At 31.5% G+C, this 22,730-nt stretch overlaps 1 protein-coding gene across 1 annotated transcript in view; it reads left to right on the forward strand.

Moving 5' to 3' along the window:
• Positions 1–22,730, forward strand: part of LOC112690115 — a 77,506-nt gene that overhangs the window by 30,086 nt on the left and 24,690 nt on the right. Inside the window, exon 2 of the mRNA XM_025564041.1 lies at positions 7,203–7,341. Within this exon, the coding sequence (XP_025419826.1) occupies positions 7,203–7,341 (139 nt within the window). The remainder of the gene's footprint in view (positions 1–7,202; positions 7,342–22,730) is intronic.

Raw genomic sequence — 22,730 nt, forward strand, 5'->3', positions numbered from 1 at the left:
CCAGAAATATGTCTATATTAAAATGTACTGTCATGCATTATGAATTATGTCTAACTATCGAGCTGGCAAATTATTTTATTTTCAATATAATTACATGAACTATGTTCACAAATCTTTGTGGTTCCTCCATCTATCGACATGGTACGTAAAATAATATAACATTCTCATAAACGTTAACGTTGTTAAAACATAACACCGTATAGTATTTACTGACTGAAATGCTTTTTGTTATAATGTAATAAACGTAATATGAACCAAAACAACTGTTAAATCTTTATTCGTGGCCTTATTTTATGCAGTGTAAAGTAAAATAAACGATTCGTCAAAAACAAAAATCGAACTCAACATTTTGGGATGTTCCGTGGACACCACACTCTATTCCCATCGGACATGTATTCTAATACAGTACCGTTGCGCAATGAATAATTTACCAGTAGTGGTTCGAAATCCAATCTTAACAGTATGAACTCATAGTCCAGCGACTCGCACTTCTATTACCAAATATCGCGTGTTGTACAATAGGTTTTTACACGTGGAAAACTATAAAATCACGATCGGTAACTACTAGTAGTGTTACGGTCCATAAAATATAAGTACGGTGTATAAATCGTTTTACATAAGTACAAATCTAAATAGCTATAGCAAGTTCCTTTGTGATAACAATAGCTCTCTTGTTAGTGAGTTTCCGTGCAAGTTTCAAACGAGAAACTTCGAGAACTTTTAATACTGTCCAGAAAAATCATAACTGGAAAAATTCTTAAAATATTTTTGTAGGGAAATAGATTATGTACTTCCGACAGAGAACCAAGTTGAAGGCGTTGGTATTGGATATCGTAAACGATCCGCGCACTATCGAGTTATGATCGAAAATGATTTTTCATCCCAGCAGCTAATATAATTTAATATTCCCAATACACGGCTGATATACTAGCCATTGGTGAATCACCTGGCCACAGGTATTTTGCTATTTTAGATGAATGAATTGTTAAATATTGTGAAGAAGCCAGAAATATCGTCAAGTCAAGACATATTTAGTTAGATATTTATACTGTATTCATTTAAAAACACCTCAAACATTCATTATTAAACACAACAATTTTAACAAGTTTATTCAGGTAATCAAAGAGTGGAACATTTATACGTTTAGTCTAGAGCCCAGAACTGTTTCAATCATTTAAATAACGATTTTTGAATAATCCTTTCTCGGTGCATCTATACATAGCAATTGGTATCCTTTAAATTTCAAATGCAAATTGGCAGGGTGCTACGCTAATCAGTCATCAATGAATGCGTGGTATTTCATAGTATGATTTGCACTTCAGTTGTTTAGCTCTTACGTTTTACAACGGTTTTCGATATAAATAAGATTATTCCTAGTTGGTTTTCCACACATTTTACAATCAACTCTCGTGAGGGGCCTAGAATAAAATAATTTAACTAATTTGTCGTATAACGTAGCTGGTTCGGTAACTTTGTCCATGCGATCGTGTACTAATACGTGTCGACAGTGGATGGATTTTGCGATTCGACTACATAGAGCTGCAGCGCTCGAGGTTACGTTTATTCATAATTTCGGCCAGCGTGCCGTACAAAATCAAATGCCCTCCTCGGAGACGACGGCAAGGATGTGAAGTAGGTAGAGCTCTGAACGGAGCTCTGAACTTTATACCAGATATAAACAGGTCCGATCTTTTACGGTCTTTGTTTTTTTTCAATTTGATGTGGTCTGATCCAGTTCAGTCCCCTTGTCCCCTTGTATAAAAAAAAAAAAAAAATCAGTCCACCCTGGTCCGTCCGCCTTCAGTTCAATAAGATAATAGTTTATTATTTATAAACATTACATAAGTAGTAAAATAATACCCAATATAATAATATGATCAGTCTGTTCCAGTCTTTAATAAAACGGATCGTGCAAAACTCCCGGTGGCAGCCGTACATCGCTCTATTAGAAAACTAATGAAACGTTAGAGTGCGCACATCGTTGGCGTCCGTTCATAAGAGTTTGATGCTCTTATATTCGCTTTTTTCCCAAGAACGACCACTATGTTGACGCCGAGTAGTACCGATGCTCTCGTATCCCGTACGTATGGTCATTTATCCAATGGACACGTGTTTTTTCTACGAAAAAAAAAGATTAGGATGACTATGACTATTATTATTATTATTATTATTATTATATATTATATCGTAGAATATATTATGTAAAACTAGAGACACCGGGGCCCCGCGTTCGAAAACATTGATTTTATCGGTTGAGAAATTGCTACCGCCCACACCTTCGCCTCGAGTCCCTGTGCACCTCCCGTTCGCATCGCATGCCCGCCGCCACCCCTAACCGCCACCACCGTCTGACGAGTACGCGCCATTCTGGGTCATATCATATTGATATTTCACCACGTTTGCCGTTGTCGACGACGCCACCGCCACCTCTGCAGCTGTTGTCGTGTTGTACGGCCGTGTTCACCCGTCGCCGGCGCCAACTCAACCGTCACCGATGGTCTCGCTAATTAACATCAATCCATCGACGTCACCACTGAGACACCTTGGATGAAAGGGGGATGAGGACAAAATATCGGTTAAGGGGAGACGGTGGACCCATTTTTATCGTCGCGGCACTCGCCGTCCTTCCTGTGTCGTCCCGCAAGCCCTGCCATCGACCAGTGGCGTACAGTTCATCGCTTACCAACTCAGCAAAAGGGTTCATTCGTTAATCACACCATCTGAAATTTTCGTCGTAATATTTTCGCATTTTTTAGCTCTTATAAAATTATAAAATGTACCAATTTCTCCCCACTTGAAGAAAACCACTTGCTAGTGCAAGTACTCGTACATCCGAGCTTCTACGAAGCTTTTCATATTTGGATGACGTTGATCTTCCCAGCTCATACCCCGTGTTCATCAAAAAATAAAAATAAATAATAAATAATAATATATAATAAAAATAAGTTATTCTAATGAAATAACCAACAATCCTTTTTGAACCGTATCTAATTATAAAAACTATTATATATTACGTCCAACGGTCCTGCTGAACTCAACACAAACCACTGATAATTGTTTACTCTCACAAAGACAACTCATGGCCGCCGCATGCGATGTGTTAATCATACGGGAAAAAAAATAGATCTGATGTCATTTGCGATCCCTTTAAAAATTAATTGTTTAACGAATTTATAAGTATTACGGGGTTCGTGTTACCATAGAATTTCACCTATCAAGGGACTGGAGAGGTTCGATTATAAAATAATTTGGCATGTATCGCCGACGACTGGAATTCAATGTCTCTACAACTGTCCCAAAAACGATGACCGAACTTCTTCACCGAAAGCTGAGTGACACATGCTTGTTATTATTAATGTACCTGCAAGAGCTGTTATCTTGAATACACGCACGCAGCACATTCAACAGAGCGTATTTTATTCGCCACTGGCACCAAACCCATAGAGCATTCTTATCATGTTAAGATCGTGACTGTGTTAAAACATTCCCGTTTTTTTCGGAGTTGCTTTCTTTTCCTTCATCTGACGACCAAAATTCTCATATTTTATTAGAAGAATATTCCATAAAATATTTTGTTGTTCATTTTTTTTTTATTCTTTTTCTTTATAGCAGTTTGATAGTTTGAAACGAAAGCGGTATGCGAATATGATCAATTCCAAACGAATAAATCTACAACAGACCAAGGATTTGTTTTCTTCTTTCTTCTTTGCCTGCTCACGCGGCCTTAAACGTAACAAATTGATATCAATAAAAAAGAAAAAATCGCAAAACTTTTTAAGGATATATCGAGATAGTCAATATCGGTTTTTTTTTTCATTTATTTTATTGATATTTCGGGATTAAGGGTACTCTCTCCATAAGCTTTCATAACTTTCTCTTTCATTCTATTTTCAATAAACTTTGTGCGTGGGTATTGATTTTTTTAAAAGTAAATATTTCATTTTACAGTTATACAAAAATGTTCACAATACATTTTCTTTTCCCATTGTAGTTATTTTTTGTTTTGAGTATTACCATATAACATTTTTTTTTATGCTTCGTTTCTACGAATGAGTATTGCTTAGTTTTGTTTTTTCATAATTATATATAATACGTGCATTCGGGTGAAACTTTTTTCATAATACATTATTATCGTTTTGGTAAATATAACGTTTTACACTAATCATGTAGAATGAGTCACCAAAGTTGTATATTAAACAAACATGTATTACACCCACATCATAGCAGTACGCCGAACACACATAGAGTATAGGTATAGTAAACTATATTTTATTAGACGATAATTTACCTTGGTTTCACACATTTTTCCAAAAGGAACAATCGCGCTTGGTGTATACGAATATCGATTTGAACTTCACATCATAACGGCTCGATTTGAATACGATACAGGTTTCGTTCGACTGATTGATATACGTCGATATGTTGAACTAACATCGGGATCAGTCACTGTCGGATGTCCTGTTCATGCTCTGTACGGTCAACTCTAATCGTACGCATTATCGCGTAATAGTAAGACGTTCGAGGTTAAACCCCTTCAGTTGGCGGAATCGCAGACGGCCATCTACATCAAATATACGAACATTCAGCCGTCATTCAAATCATTTTCACACCAACGACCGGAATCGATTTCCGTCGATACCCGTTGCGTTGCGCGACCGCTGGACACACAAGCAGTAGTGTTCACCTGCAGGACGAGTTCGTCCGGTCCTTCAAAAAGTATTGCCATTCGCTTCGTGCTCAACAATGGGTTGGTCATGAATGATTACGAGTCAGACGGGGCTCGCGTAATACTTCGACTCGGAGCCGATGCAGTGCCCGTTATGCGACACGATTACACATTATCGACGCGCGCGGTTTCATTAACGTCAAGGAATTCGATAAATTATCGAATGAACCCCGCGTGGTTGTTTGTGGTGCCGGGCCGGGAGCATAACTTACGGGTCTCGTCGCGGGCGGCGGAAGAACCGCCGGAGGTACAGCATGGTTTGGCGTAAGGATAGGCGTGAAGGCTGACGGGGTGAATGGTGGTGGTGGTGGTGGTGGTGGCGGTGGCGGCTGGGGAACGTAAAAACGGAACGTTTGAAAATGACAAATTGCTATGGCTAATACGCCGCGACACGGTGGTCATGGAAATATATAAATATGTCGCGGGATTATTCTGGGAAAATGATTAATAGCAGCATATGATATCCTTCTCGGCGGAGCGCTCTCGAGTGGCAACCCTGTACCCCTGCAGCCCTTTCAAACTCTCTCCTTCACTTTGTCACTCTTTTCCTAAACATTTTGTTTGTTTTATTCTTTTCTTTTCTCTCTCTCTCTCTCTCTCTCTCTCTCTCTCTCTCTCTCTCTCCCTCTCTCTCTCTCTCTCTCTCTCTCTCTCTCTCTCTCTCTCTCTCTCTCTCTCTCTCTCTCTCTATGTCCTTCCTTCTCATTTCAACCTCTCTCGCGTTCTCTCCTCAATATACCTAAACAGCGATCTAGAGAGAGAAGCTTTTCTCATTTTAAAATCACCATTACTATACACCCTAAATTCTACGTATCCACACACAGACGCTTGGTATCTGCATGCCACCTTCTTTCATCTGGTTTTTTTCTGCTCTCGACTTTTAAACGAGTTTATTATGATATACTAAAGCCACAAAATCAGATATTTTTTACAAAGAAATCTACAACACAGAAATACGAGTGTATTCGATTCAAAGGACGATACTCTTGTTATTATTATAATTATTCTTCATCAAAAATCTTTTCTTTTTCCTGAGTTTTTTACAAATATTTTATTATTTTCCGATAATGCTAAATCAATAAAATAAAAAAAACTCTAAATAATTTTTACATTGAAAATTATTATTTTTTTGTCTGTTTTTCGATGTTTTCATCAATAATAATAATATTATGATTCTCATTAAATATATATATTAAATATGTATCATAAATGTATGAACGTCAATAAGTTATCGATCAATTCGGAGCTCTTATCGGTTATTATTTACTAGTATTTTATGATTTGTATCGTACACAGTAATATAACAGAAAACAAAGCTGGAAAACCAATTTAATGATTTATTCGTATTATCAAAATCTGTAATATTTTCTTATACACGAAAGACATAAAATGTGGACAAAGGTGAAATGTGTCAATTAACAGAATGTTTCTAATAAGCGTTTTTTTTTTTTTTTATTTATTATGAAAAAAATATGTTATTTAAAAAAAATTATATACTGTGAAAAAAAAAATATTTATGCTAAATAAAATATGCGTTTACTGTTGTCTGTTGTTTTTCGTTGAGTAGCTTGATGATCGTGGTTTCGTAAGAATAATGTTGCCCAGTTATTTCATTCACATGATGCAGGACTGCTCTCCTGAAGACACTTAGAAATTCTACAATTTCTTTACTTCACGGTGATGCCTCGCTTTTTTCTTCTTCATCGTTAGTGACAGCATATTAAATTGTACGAGAATTCATAACCGCTTTACAGATCTCTTCTTCGGTTAGAACCTTTGCAACATCGAGGTGTGAATCCACAGAGTGGATCCACTCTTCATACATTTCTTCCGAGAATATGACTGGTTATATTGCAATAAAATAAGATAAAGTATATTGTAATAAATTAATAAATAAATACATTGGTTTTCGTCAAATAACCGGAATTTTTCGACTATCTGGGCTTTTATCGTTTCAAATAACCGATGTGTTGTTTTAATAACGTGATTGTATCACTTACCCGTATTCCTAATAACCGGCTTCTACTGTATATAAATTGCATATTTATGTATAAGGTTTTGAATTAATATTTTCGTTACGGAACAGATATTTCTTAACCTGGAAATTTAAAATACGAAAATACGACAGTTGTTGTATTGAAATTGGTTAAAATATGTGGGAATCCTTAATATTAGAACTTCATAGTTAATATTATTGAACTTATGTCACTATAGAAAACAAAATAAATAAAAATATTAAAAATATTTACAAAGTCAGACAGTAATAACAAAACATTATTATTTTTACTTTCAACAAATGTTTATAACTATTTAATAAAGTTTTTATTTTCTTAGAACAACCACACCCATTTTATGTACTCGTATATTATAAAATAATGTACTTTTGTGACGACAAGTCACCGCAGACGAGATGTCAGTATCATTGATTTAGTGTTGTACGTAATAAAATAAATAAATGCATGTTTCAATGTTTCAGATCCCTATACCATGCAGACCCCAGAAGACGTTTTCAGTTTTGGTATACGAAATCCCTGAAGATATTCCCGATGAGGACATTCGCCATTCGTTGTATAAATTTCAAACTGTCGTCGAAGTAACCAGACTCTATCATACAGGTAATCGTATACGGTGACGTTATTTTATTTATATACATTTTTTTTTTTTTTTTTTTTTTTTTTTTTTTATCAAAATGAGATTCAGATATTCATAATACAGAAATTAGATTAAAGTGAAATAAATTCACTTCCAAAAGCAATAAATGTATAGTACGTTTTATTTTAATTTTAACTTTTGTTCCATATATATCATAAAATATAATATAATATAATATTATATTAATTTATTATGTATGCATAAAAAACTTATAAATTGAATTAATTAATATTAGTTCATGTTAACATAATGTTTAATACGAGTAATTGGTTATAGTTACAATTTTAAAGTTTACGAAAGTTACTCGCAAAACGATAATAATAATAATTTACTAAGTTGAAACATCATTAAACATAAGTAATGTAAACTTCACTAAAACAAATTCGATGTAATGCTTAAATGCCAAGTCGTTAAATTCATAACTTCAGTTATAATTAATCAAACGTTCAAACATGATATTAGTTACCGTCTAACAGAAAGAACAATATAAAACAGTCAAATATACAATTAAAATTGAATAATGTTTATTATTAAATATTATCATTAAATATTCGGAGAGTTCGTCTAAAACCAATATTCATTACAAAAAGTATCATAGAAGAAAATACTATCTATTCCGTTTGCATGTATTATTGTAGGTATCAAAATTGAAATAAAAAAATAAAACAAGTGTGAATTCGCATATTCCGTAAATAGCATATGTAATTTAATATAAATTATTTCGTAAATATGTTAAAAGTTATAAATATTTAACACAATATTATAATTTATGAGAAATACAATCATGAGATAAGGGCCTTGGATAGGAATAATAAAAATAAAAAGCAGAAGAAAAAATGGTCAAATTAAATATGTAAAGATAATCTATTAAAGCGTATCACCTGTAAGTACATATAAATATATTTATACAAAGATATGTAAAAGAAATTTTACAACCATCTCATCGCAGATCTTTTGCCACTCTTACAAAAACTTATATTAGTTTATATGAAAATGTACATTGAGCTCTCGTTTTCTCGTTCGTCCTTCCTCATCTTGCCCCATGGTTGCACACCGTCGACGTTCGTCTGAACCACGTTATACGAAAAATATTGGTTTTTCGTAGTTGAATATATTTATATTTTTCCTTGCCCCTCTTATGTATACATATATAGAAGTTATATTTGTACACATTTTTTCAATAGCAGAGCTGAAAGAGAGTTATATTGTAACGAAACACTTTCAACAACTATATAAATGTTATATATGTATATATTATGTTTAACTTGCACTACTGCGCGTTAGTGAATTCCGCATATTATACAGTGTCCAGCAGCGATTATTTGGCAAGGGATGTCAGATTAGGCCGGCCAGCGTTTTATTTTTTCCACGTCCGACGACGATATGCCAGTAGGGATAACTAAGTACTCCCGGCACTCCAAAAATGTATACGGGTTCTTAATATTTTATCCCCACGGTTGAGCCCGCGGTTGAAACTTCGTGAACGGGAGGTAGGAGTGACGGGATATGAGATGCGAAATCATAATTCTGCCATGTTTTAAAAACATATTTATAAATTCTGTATGTTACGGGAAGTATGGAATACCGAGAAATGTACATAATGCTTGGGCAATTTGGTTCGGCCCGGAAAATCTGTACCTCGAATAGAAATAAATAATTGTTATACTTATTAGTAATAATTTTTCGACATTTTACTTATAATGTAGGTATTATAATACAGAAAAAAAATAACTTTTTAAAACATAATATCAGTAAAATAATAAGCAATATAATAATTCAAACTACTTACATAAATACCGGTAGACTAAAAATATTTTAAAATTCTCTTCCTTCTCAAGTTTAATGGCTGTATCCTGTATAATAACATCGTATATGTTCAATTATGGGAGATCTATTATTATTTTCTCATATATACTTACCTGTATACATTAAAAGTAAAATTAACATAATTATTATACGTTTTAATTCTGGAGTTCCCAATATATTTACATGGTACTTTTTAGGCTTTGAAATCTGGGTAGAGAAAATATAACGATTTTTATGTTATTTTGCTACATATTCTTTTGTAAAAATATTTGTTCGTCTACATTTTCTCAAAAAATGTACCTAACCTAACCCTAAAAACTTCCACCAGGGACAAATTTCCTTTTTGCCCCCTCCCTCTCCCTTAATGTGCCTCTGTAGCGATATCAGATCGATAAAAGTAATAGCGATGTCAATAAAATCAAATAGCAATATATGAACATTATTTGATATTTACAATTATCCATTCGAGTTTTTGTGATATTCAAGACACTTAGTACGTGTACACATACATTTCTATATTCAAAGCTACGACTTCAAAGCGTGTTATTTTACAAAATGGAATCTATATTTTATAAATATTTGAGTAAGATAATTAAAATGAAATAAAATATATACAATCAATAGTTTTCTTAGTAAAATAAAATACGGCGAAATAATAAATAATTTTAAACAACCAAAGTAAAAAAAAAAAAAAAAAAAAAAACAAATACAAAGTTAAGGAATGAATATGATCTGTTGACACTATAAGGAAACGAACAATTTTAATAAAAACTATAAACATTTTAAAATAATTTTCTATTGGTGATAATTTCTATTAAAGAGATACAAAATGAATGAAAACTGCAATATTTGAACAGTAGAAACCAATTTACAACTTGTAGAGAAAAATTTGTACATATTGTTGATGTACCGAATAATTTAATTTCACTACGATAAACACAGCCCGTGTCTTTTCTAATTTAGGAGGACAGAGATATTATCGGTTCACTTGTATACAGCTTTGTAAGATCAATAAAATTAAGTGTAAGAAAGAAAATAGAATTTATAATACAATATACTTGGTTCCATACTGAAATAAAATTATAATAAATTATTAATTAAATATTGTACACGTATTATCATCAGTATAACAACCATGTATTATAACAATATAAAAACCTAACCTAACCTAACCAAAAGAATAACAATTATTTATTTACCAGGGAGTTAAAATGGATTACAACCCAATTTTGAAAACCGGGGTACCCGACAAATGATAATCTGGGTATGAACAGACAACCAAAACTACAAATTTGTGCACTGCTTACGAATTTCGTCCCGTATAAAAAGGTATAATACTAATTGTGTCCCTAATTTTAGTATTATTCTTAGTATTACATTGTAAAAGTGGGATAGGTATACAATGGCTTTACGTGGCAAGATTTTTACTAAATAATTTGTTATTAGGTTATGACCTGGGGATTTTTTAGCAGGATTTTTTTTAATAATGGTGTTAATTCCATCAGAAGATGTAGGTTTGGTAGGCATGGACATTGGTAGAGGAGCTTCAAGGTACTTTTCAATAATTTTTAGTTGGGTATGGCTGAGTTGAATGTCATGAGGAGAAACAGAGTTTTCTAGGTGTTGTGCTAAAATATTTGCTTTGTCAATGTCGGTAATAACCCATGAGTTGTCTAAATTTCTTAGAGAAGGGGTAGGTTGATTTATATGGAGTAAAGATTTGGTTTCTTTCCAAAGGTAAGAGTTTTTTTTTGGTTAGTGATTCAACATAGTTATTGTAGGATTGATTTCGGTCATGTTGGATAGCCTTTTTTAATTTGCTGTTCAATTTGTTAAGTTTTACCTTGTCATTGGGATACTTGAATGTTTGCCGTTGATTCCTTGTTTTACGTTTCTCGGTTAGTAATACTTTTATGTGATAGGGGGTTTGTTTTTTTAGGTTTGAATGGTTATAGGGTTTTGCCGAATCGAGTGTAGCTTTTTGAATAAAGAGTTTGATATCTTTGTTTATTACTTTTTTAAAGGTAGACTAATTTAGTTGACTTGGAGTAAGAGATTCACTTTGTTGGGGAGGGACGATTAATCCAAGTTATAGCATTGTTGGAGTGTGGTCAGAAGAAAAGTGTAGAGATTGGTGAGATCGCTATGTATGTTATTAGGTAGTTTTTTAACAAAAATGTCCAAAATTTCAGGAAGCCTATTATTATGAGAGTAGGTAGATGTTGTAAAAAATCGTGTTTATCTTATATTAATTTAAATTCATTTAAACTCCGATAACGATGTAGTCAAAAAAGCTAATGATCATAACTATCATAAAGAGAACGAAAAATTAAACCGTAAAATCGTGAGTAATAAATTAAAACGAAAAGTTCTTAACGACATTTGTGAGAAACCAAGTAAAGTAATAAACTATTAATAATTGGTATGCACTCAAAAAAAAAAAAAAAAATCGTGATGCAACTAGTATGACCCTGAAAAATAAGCGAGGCGCAACTAGTATGAAAATACTCGGGACGCAATTCCAGAGAAATTGTTTTCTCGGGACGCAGTTCTATGCTGTCAATTTGTAAACCAGTATTTATCCAATCCCAGAACCAGAGATAAATTAAACCCAGTTTTAACTTTAATACTGGGGTTCTAATAAATATTGGTATAAACTTAAAAATGTTTAACCATGAACTAATCTGATACATATAATTAAATAGGCAAACAAAGCGTTTATCTTTACTTTATTTTTGGGGAATAGGAGTTGGAAATGAAATGTGTATTTTTAATTTCACTATATAATTTCACATTTTCAAACTTCAAAAATACTTAAAATACTTTGAAACTGGTCAGTTAGTCAAAACATTTTTAAATAATCTACGAGGAAATCTTTCTTCAACTATTCGAGATATTATATGAATAAAAAGTAATAATTAAATATACATTTTAATATTACACTAGTTTAATTTAAATCTTATTAGGTGCATTTTATTTTATAATGTATTTTATTATTATTTATATTGAATTTGTAAGTGTATTCCAGTGCTTAAAATTCCTATAATTATTTGGGTACTGCACACATTATTATACTCAACAATATATAATGGACCTACTAGTGTGTATCCTACAAATGAATAACTTAAATTGTTTTTAGTATTTTTCAATAATAAATTATATGGAATATAATATTAATACTATATTCGTTAAATTAGTCATTTTTTGTAGAGATATAATATAATAGTTAGAACATTTTAATTATGAATCATATAATAAATAGTATTATAATATTACAATCATATAAGAGTCGACGACTATAAAATTACATTAAAAAAAAATGTAACATGTAATACTTGTATAGTTAAATTAATTTAGTTAAATATAAACGTTGATGCTTGTATTTTCTGAAAAAGAAATAGGTAGTCTCTGAGGTTTCAGCGAAAACTCATTGAATCCATTCATACCTTATAACATTATAGTGTACCTAAACATACAAATGAGAAAAAATATAACCAAGGTTTAATCCATTACACGAACTCGAGATAGCATAACACCCGGTTTTAACCCAGTAACCGGAACTCATGAAAAGTTTACCTACTTCGACTCCCTGTTTATCTCTTCAAGATTCAAATTACCCAGGCGAATACCAAATTGTCCGAGTAATGTGTGCACTTCCCGTAATATGTACAATTATAAAAAGTCAGTACAAATTATTAAACGGTTAATGTTCTTAAATTAATATATAAATAAATAAAAAAACAAATAAGTAAATGGTTAGCTTGGAGTATTATTATATTTGTAAAACATGAATAAAAAATTCATCATCAGAGTTATACAAAGTCAATAAAATCGTGACTGAATATATTATATTATTGTAATATACCTTTTTGGGCTTGCCACGAACAGCTATTCGTGTATACAACTATTTATGAGTCTGTGTATATGTACACGTATTGTATTTTGTACTATAATAAAGTAGAGGCAGTAGCCGTGAACATCGGAATTCCATACTTTTCCGGTACAATATATGAACACAGGGTAAATACATAAAACTGTGGACCATATTGTTGTCGTCTATGAAACGTCACAATTGAAATTCTCAAACCGTAGACAAGTGGCGTAAATATTTGCTCTACTCTCGATTCAGTCATATTCCATGGGTTCTTATTACGTATAACATTTTTACATTTTTGTAATGCGATTTTTTAATATTATAATTTCGATATTTATTACATAACGTTATACCTATTATAATGTCAATGCTCGTCTCTACGGTCTGCAGTCTCGAACGACACTGCACCCACACGTTTTCGGTAATATAATCGTGTAAATTTTTTCCATTTTCGTGTTATTTTCGACTATGTGACGTGTTACGCAACTGCATTTACTGTATTATAATGACTACAGAATGATAATAAAAACGGTACTTTGTGTTAGGCTTTCGAACATATTGGCTCGATCACATCATAAATATTTCACGTGATTTCCCAGGCGATAATCCGTTTTCGGCTACACGACATAAGAATCAAAAGTGTACAAATAACACATGACAAGTTATTTGAATTTTAGCACCGATATAAAATTATTAATTTTCCGACACAACTATTGCTATAAATTAAATTTGAAACAATTTATTTTTGATTTTAGAAGAAAAGCTAAAAATATGTAATTTGTTGTTTTTTTCAAAGTCAGCTATAAATGTTGATAAAACCCATGTACCCAAGATTTTTTCTCTTTTGTGTTACACGTTTAAGTTTTTATTTCCTATTTCGTTTTATCATTATTTTCATATTTAATTAAAAATATATTACATATTGAAACCGAATTAAATATTTCATGTGCGATAAGTCTACCGTACATAGTTCAATGAAAATAAACGGATTAGAGATGTCCACTCCGTGAGCATTTCATACGTTCACAATATATAATCGTATTATAAACAACTAGGTATACAATTTAAGTAGAATCGAAAAAGAATTTGAAAACTAACATATTATCTTTATGGCGATATGTAGAACCCTAAATAAATTGAACTTATTAATGTGTAAACACACCATTTATATTTTGATTTGAATCTTTTAATGTTTTTTTGATATTTGAAATTATATTCTGACACATTTATTATATTGACCGCTATATCAACAATCATACAATCATACTGGTGCTTAACGGATACCACGAGAATATAATGTGCTCTAAACACCTGTTTAGAAACCTAAAATATTATTTTTTTCTTAATGGTATTATATACACTTAACACTTTCGGGTAAATTATAATTGAATTATAGTATTCATAATGAAGTATAGGAAAATACTTCAAAGCTTCATTGGTTTATTCATATTTTCGCTGATAAGAACAATCCGCATTTCAACTCCAGAGGTGGGGGTATGTACGTGGTTCGAGTAAATGTGACATATTAAATTGATTAATTTAAAATGTTACGACAGTAAACTAAAATATTATATTATTTGACCGGGTGGTGCTAACTAAAATACAAATACTTATCAAAATCTAATTTTTAAACGATTTCTTGAAAATAACAATCTATTGCGCAAAGTCGGTTTGACTATTTTCTTCAATATCAACAAGGCAAATTATAAAAGTAATAATAAGTAAAGTAATAAAATACACTTCAGCGTTATAGTAGAAAATATTTTGAGGACAGTATAATAACAGTTGCTATATGCTGCGTACAATTTCTAAACCCCACTCTGGTTTTTCAATTTATTTTTAAATATTTAAGGTCAAATTGTTGACCTTTATCTGAAAAAAATAATAATAAAAACGGATTCCTCTGGGAAATCACGTATCAGAGAATTCTGATTGCGTGGTCTCGCAAAAATGAAATATTATTCTCATTTCGACCTGTTCGGAAGACAAGTGATTTTTTTTTTTTATGTCATTATTTCATCCTTGAGAGAGCCAAGTCGCGGCGTAACCAATATGTTCAAGTGCAGAACATTGGTGTTTTTCGAGGAATCATTTTTACGAAATTTTCGATATGAATAAAACGATGCCACTCACTATCCTCGCAGTTGAGATTAAATTCGAAGATGGAAATATGTGACAGAGGGATCAGGGAACGAAAAAGCGAACTTATTATATTTATTAAAAAATTCATCTTCACGCGTACGCAATTATACGCGTTCTGCCGACGGCGTGTATGGGACTATCTTATGAAATTCCGTAGGCGCGCCCCGAACCGTTTATAATAAAATAATATTAGAGACACATACATACACGCGCGAGTGCGCACACATACACGTACATGAATACGTGGAGAGAGAAAAAAAAATTACGGGGAAAGGATACGAATGAACGAGGTTAGATTGGTGAGAAATAATACTCGGAAACCGCCGTGTCTTGGGCGTTTCTCGGAGTATTGTAATCGAATTAAGCGCGTCTCGTACGTTCCTGTACAATACGCTGTGAACTCGACGCAGCGTCCTGCACGCGGTAATAATGTTATACGGTCTCCTCACGCACACCGCACCGACCGTTTTAGAGCAAAGATAATACAATTACCCCTCACGTAATATTCGCGCACGGGGTGGTTTGAGTTTGGTTTTCGCATACGTTCTTATCATAAACATACACGCCAATGACGGTACTGTACACCGACGACAAGTGACCTTTTTCGATCTACCATATCAAAACCTATTTACTTCGCTAACCCCCCCTCCACAAATCATGGTACACGTAATACGCACATTCTTCGTTAAGTGTTAAACTGTTTTCCAACCCCTAATAGAGTACTGTGTCTACCAAATGTTTCCCTATGTTAAACACGTTCTGTGTGGTCGAATTTTAATTTCAAAACAAAATTTTGCGCTGTGAACACCGTACAATAGGGATGGACAACCGGAAACTACTTGATATGATTTACCAACACCCAAAAGTGTAAAAAAGAAAAATTACTTTGCATTTTGAAAAAAGTATGTTCATCTTCATAAATACAAATTTTTAAATTATAATTATAATTTTAGATTCTACCATTATGTACTAGGTATTGACTATTTACTGTTGATGTTAGGTTGGTATTTACTGATACTTTATATTTAATTGACCATAAATGTATACGGGCTTAGGTTTTTACATAAGCATATATTTTGTACATGGTCGACTTCAACCAGCTGGACCTCCAGACTATACTTTTATTCACTGAAATTTATCTTTATTTATTCTGACATTTTATCAGTAATATTAATTATCTCTATTTTAATAAATAAAATTAAATATAAATACAAGAAAAATAATAATATTTAAATAACTTAGACATTGTGAAACTCAGTACTGGAATTGATTAAAAAAAAAAATATTTCGGTTCGGTTCGATTTCACCATAATAACTAGGGTTCTTAATATCACTAATATTAACTCTTATCACCAGTCGAACTCATTTACGCTTTGAAATTTGTATATAAAATGCATAATATTAATATAGCTAATAGTTAATTTTTTATAACAAAGTTGTCATATTCATCGTATCCACCGCATACGTAATGTAATTTGTTTGTAGTATACATGATATATAACCCTCTAGATTTTAAAGGTCTCAGAACTGAATTTCTAGTTACTTAAAGTTGTCCAATCCTGGCATATGTGGTTGATACCGGCTTGATAATACTACACAAACCCTCCCCAGCTCATGAATGTACCTTTTACCTCTTCCCCGACTATCGGCTATTCGTTTGTAAACATGCCTTTTGTTTGATAATTCAATCGAACTAAGATAATATCATAATATTCATCATATGGCCTAACTTCATTATTTCAGGTTTTCGATTCTATAATCACAGTATCTCGTGTAAGCCTTATGCTGCGTACTAAATCTTCTTGACCAACAGTGGAAAATACTCAAATATTTCATCGCGTATTTAAATTTCGTTACTAATGATTATGAATACAATTATTATACTTAAGAAAATATCAAAATGCAAAAATGTCTAAAAAATTAAAGTATTTTAGACATATGTTAAAAAAAAAAAAAAAATATTATAGTTAAAAATTATATCATAAAAACAATTTTACCATATTTTACTGTATTTATTTAAAATAATAATAATAAAATAAGTACTTATTTGTTAAATATTTCCATTTTATTTAAATTAAATTTATTTTATAACTTGCTACTATAATCGTCGTTGAACTCTACTAAATATAAATAATTTTCTCAACTCTTTTAATTTTGTTCTGTTTTTGATAAAATAGGTAGGCCAATAAAATTTTATTTTTTGTTTATCAATTTATTATATTACATACTAAACGTCTATGTTTTGATTGAATAGATGCCGAAACGTGTGATCAAATACCCTAATATTTAAGAATTTATTAGTAAATTCTGAAACATTCTCTAAAAACTTGAAAAATTCCCTAAAAACACCAAAAAAACGTATTTACATTTAAATTACATTTTAACTACATTAAGTTAATCAGTATCCTTTGAAACACATTTTCTACCTAAGGACCTACGTATAAAGAAATCAAAAATAAATATGTATTTTCATTAAAATCCCACCCTTATTATGACCCTGTCGAAAAATATACCTCTAAAATTTAACTTTATATAAACCAATGATAATTAGAACAAATATTTTTTATTAAATTCTATTTAAATATTAAATTATGATATATCAAGTGAACACGAAACATTGCAGACTACATCCATGGAATCCACGGTGACGGTAGAATAGTAATCTTTAATACCGCATTTCACGGAACACCACAGCTGTTTTAAAAAATATGTTCAAATGTATTTCCGTAACGCATATTACGCACAGTAAAGTTTAAGCTGCAGATCAATACGGGTTGACACTACACGCGACATGTACCTGGCAGATTATTAAAATTCTAAATAAAAAATGAATAACATAAAATAAAAATTAAATAATATAATAAAAATAATTAAATATTTGATATTCGCGACTGTTACATGCACCAGATTTACGTCACAGATCATAAGAATATTATTTTAAAACTTTTTTTCTTGGATCCATCGATAGTTAGATAATAATCTCTTATACTACAGAAGATTATCGCCACGTTCAATAAGTAGTAACAATTTAATACACTGATACGATTGTAAATACACTTTCAAAAAATCACAATTTTAATGGTCGAAAAACAGCGGTGGGCTCTGGCCTAAATGTATACTTTTTTTTTTTTGAGTTTCGGTTGCCTGGGATATTTATTTTTTTATTTAAGATTGACGACCAATCGAGGTATATGTGAATTAATGTATTACAAATAAATAATTTTTAATTTTAATATTAAAATAACTTTTATTTGTATTTTTATTTTATTTTTCATTGTAATAGTAATTGCTCCCGGGCGAAACCGAATGAATTAGCTAGTACGATAATATAAAATCGACGTTCAGACATAATTACGACAGTATTCAAAACGATTTACACGAATACTTCGACGTCATTTAAACAGATAAAAATAAAAAATAAGCTGTCATTATTATGCGAACGATAAACGTTTACTTAACGCTTTAATTATTTATAATGTGTTAGATTAACAAAGAATTAAAAGTTATAGTTACGATAAATCACACAATGTGGCAATCGTATTCGTAAACGATTTGAAAATATATTCAACAATTGTCTTAACTCGGAACGAAACGATCGAGGAAAAGATCAAATCAAAATCTCGCTTGAATGTTTACTGCTATACCGTAAAATGCTGTACAAGGGATTCCGCGTGAAACATAATCCGATGACTAGGTGCAGTACAAAACAGTGCATTATTTCATATATTGGCTGGGGGAGCCCTGAAGTCAATATCACGCAAAAGCTCAGGGGATTTGACTGTTCTGTTTTAACGTTTCATGTCGTATCAAAGAATTGTCATTGCATTGTTATTGTTTTTACTACCTATTAATACGGTCCACGATATTCATTGCACCCGAGCGTAACTATAATATAATATAATATATATATCTTTAAATTTCTCGGGATTGTGTATACCGAGGGCACGGAACGGCGTGTGGAGTATTATATCCGTTTTTACGGCTTCGAAGGCCGAGCCGGCCTATTGTTGTGCTTTTCCAAATCCATTATCTCCGGGAAAATAACATTGGCTTCAGTTACTCGTTTTATTTGGTATAGTAAACGTATATGTGTGTGTGTGTGTGTGTGTGTGTGTGTGTGTGCATACACGAAAAGTGTACTGTAGATTTTAACATTCGCGTTTTAACTGACGCACGGAATCGTCAGCGCAAACAACTATCCCGGAAGCGGCAAAAGTTTGATAACATAAGCGCCGCTGATTATCGTACCAGGTGTACGGGCAAAACTCCTTCCGCCCAAAAATGACCTTCCTCTTTTCAAACGATTTTGAAAAAATAGTTTCCTCTTTTCACCTAAAAGTATTAGCATTCTTTTCATTCACTGTTTCACGTACAATATTTTGAGAAGTACTCTTTAAAAATGAGGCTTCTATTACTCCCTAAAAATGTATTGTTTTTAAGAGGAGGAAGGACATTTTTGGGCGAAAGGAGTACCGCCCAGGTGTACGTATGACTCGCTGTGTGTAAATCTTGTTCACTACGGTTCGATCGACCAACGGCCGGATTTCTGTCACCAGCAAATGTCGATTTCAGCCGGATTCGCTATTCCTCGTTAAAACCTGAGGGTGAACACGAGTGTTCAAATGATTGAAATAAATACAAATAATTTTCCATGGAAGAGATTTTAAGAGACGTGGAACAATCATTATGCAATGCATATTAAATATTACTGCCAGTAGTAACCTTAAAAACAAGTATGTTGAACAGAGACAGCGTTATTACAAGCAAATGGGAATTTTTAACATTGAGGTTTTGCAAAAATATTGTCTTACTTATTTTGATACGTTCTCAGCGATAATATTACTACGATGACAACAGTATTCACATATTTTTCTTTGTACTAGAATTATTAACAAACGAACTACCTGGAAGTTACGACGAAGTAACTTTATCCGTATCGGTTCGGCACGTTTATTTTTAAACGAAAAATCTTCTTCTATAATTAAAAAAATGGGTTTAGAAGTCTCATTTTCATGTGTTATCGATTGATAATTCATAAGTATATGAATACGAGTATGAAAAATATTTTAAGTTATATACCGCATTCAGATTTAATATTTTAAGGTACAACTACAATCATCCACTCTTTTATGATAAATTTTTTTTTTAAATTATTGAAATTTGATTATCGAATGTAATTTAATTCACAAACTACATTTATTAGTATACTATAATATCATCTTAACCTACTCAATATTTGAATAAGCACGATCGTGCATTTGTTTAATAATAAAATAAACAAAACATTTAGGGATACGCGTCACACGTATCTACATATTTCAATTTCAAAATTTATAAACTTTAGATTAATACATTTGTGACAGACGCGAAAAAAATTAATGAAGAAATAATTTATACTACATTATATTCAGGACTGTGCACACGATATGTGTATCACCGTTGTACGGGATTGAGGTCATATGTAAAACAAATAATTTGAATTGCCCGTTGTGTAATCGTTTGAATCTAAAATCTATCCGTTATCAATTTTCCTTTGGTTATTGAAAACTGACAGTTATTAATAAATAATTACACAAATGTATACTACTTTGTATAAAATACTTTTTTTGGTTATAGTATAACTTAAAAAAATCCACCCAGAAGAAGAATGGCACCGCTTAAAATTTGACCGATTTGAGTCGTACTCATATTTTACTGAACGAATCACCAAAATGACCGAAGCTTATTTCATATAAGTATTTGTTCAAAACATACTTAAGTCGTTTTACATTTTTAAATTTAACAAATTATTTTAAGTGAAGATTGACTTAACTATGTAAGAAAAACCATTTTATCTGTTTGCACTTTCAAACCATTTCAAATATTTGGATCGTTCCACTTAATCAAAGATATCGAAAAATAATATGCAATAATACATTAATTAGGCTGATATTAGATACATACCAGTCATGAGTGATTTAAAGTTAAAATTCTTGAAGTAGGGTAAACATAATATCAGTGATTCCATATCATTAAACTATCGGTGTCGCACGTATTTCAGTGTTATCTCTAATCTCTAAAATGTATAAAAATTTTCTATTTACTTTTGCAACAGTTGTAGAATGTTCAAGTGAACGTTCCGATAGTTATTTTGATGATAATGGAAGTAACTGGATCCATTTAAAAGAGGTTGGATATAATGTAATTTTAGCTTTGAGTAGTGACGAAAAATAATTACAAGCTATAGAGTTGATGAGAGATATTAATATTATTCTGGCCAAATTTTCATCTTCATGTTTGGAAAAAATTAACACATTGACTAGAAAACAAACAAGTTTAACTAAAAAATGGAAAAAAAAATATTTGTTTACCGTACGAAAATTAAAATAATCAATTAACTGACAAAAATGTTGTATAATACGAAATTTTGAACTCTATGTACAATAAAATAACTGAAGAACAAACAGAAAATGTATTTGAATGATTTTGGAATCTAGCCGATATACCTAGTAAGATAACATTACTTTATTAGAAGATATGTCACCGAAATCAATTCAAACCATCGATATCCAATATCAGGTGGTTCACCATAAAGTTTTTTTTTTTTTTAACTACGAATTCCGTACAGGTAAAAGTATACAAAACTATTTATCAAATACCGATTTATTTCAGATAGTATGATAAGAATTGTAAAAAAAAAAAAAAAATGAAAAACGTCTTTCTAGGTGAAAATTTTAGAGGTAAACATAATAAATATAAATCACTCGACCCAAATATTAAAGAATCGGTACAAAAACACATTGAGCTATTTCCAACGGTTGAGTCCCACTATCTCAAAAAATACCATCTTAGACTTATATTTCTGAAATTTAAACATTGTAATAATGTATTGAAGGTATGTGGAATATTGTAATGAAAAGTGTCTTCAAAAATGGTATAATCTCACAACATATTTTTTATTATAATTACAATAGTAGATTGATTGTACCAAAAAAGTATTTATGCAATACGTGTGAATTGTACAAAAACGTAGAAAACAAAACTAATGAAATAGAATAATTCCAAAAAATTAAGATTTTTGAAAAAAAAGATGTTCGATTGCAAAATAACGACAGTCAAAAAAAAAAAAAAGCTTACAACTTACCGTTTGTTTTGTTTTACAAGCTTTTTTGATTTCACTTGATGGTGACATTTTAAGTTTTCATTACAAGCGACAATAAGCAACATATTACTTGAGCAATTATAATACGAAGAAAGGAGAAAGAATGTGTTAGTTACATCTCTAACGAAACAATCGTAAACCGGGGTGCAAATGAAATTGCTACGCGTTAATTCGATTTCATACTAAATTAATTGGTACTGAAAATAATTTAGCAGACACAATATTGCACTCCGATAATTGCTTTGGGCAAAATAAAAATAAATGCATTACTACTTTATACTTGTATTGATATTTAATACGAATACGAATCCAGCTTTGGTCGTTTTAGCGATTCGTTCAACGATAAGTGATGAGTTCAATTCAAATCGTTCAAATGTTCAGTTGTGCCA

Source organism: Sipha flava, unplaced genomic scaffold (genome assembly GCF_003268045.1).
Source record: "Sipha flava isolate LNK unplaced genomic scaffold, YSA_version1 48_pilon_pilon, whole genome shotgun sequence".
In the NCBI taxonomy this organism is placed as follows: Eukaryota; Metazoa; Arthropoda; class Insecta; order Hemiptera; family Aphididae; genus Sipha; species Sipha flava.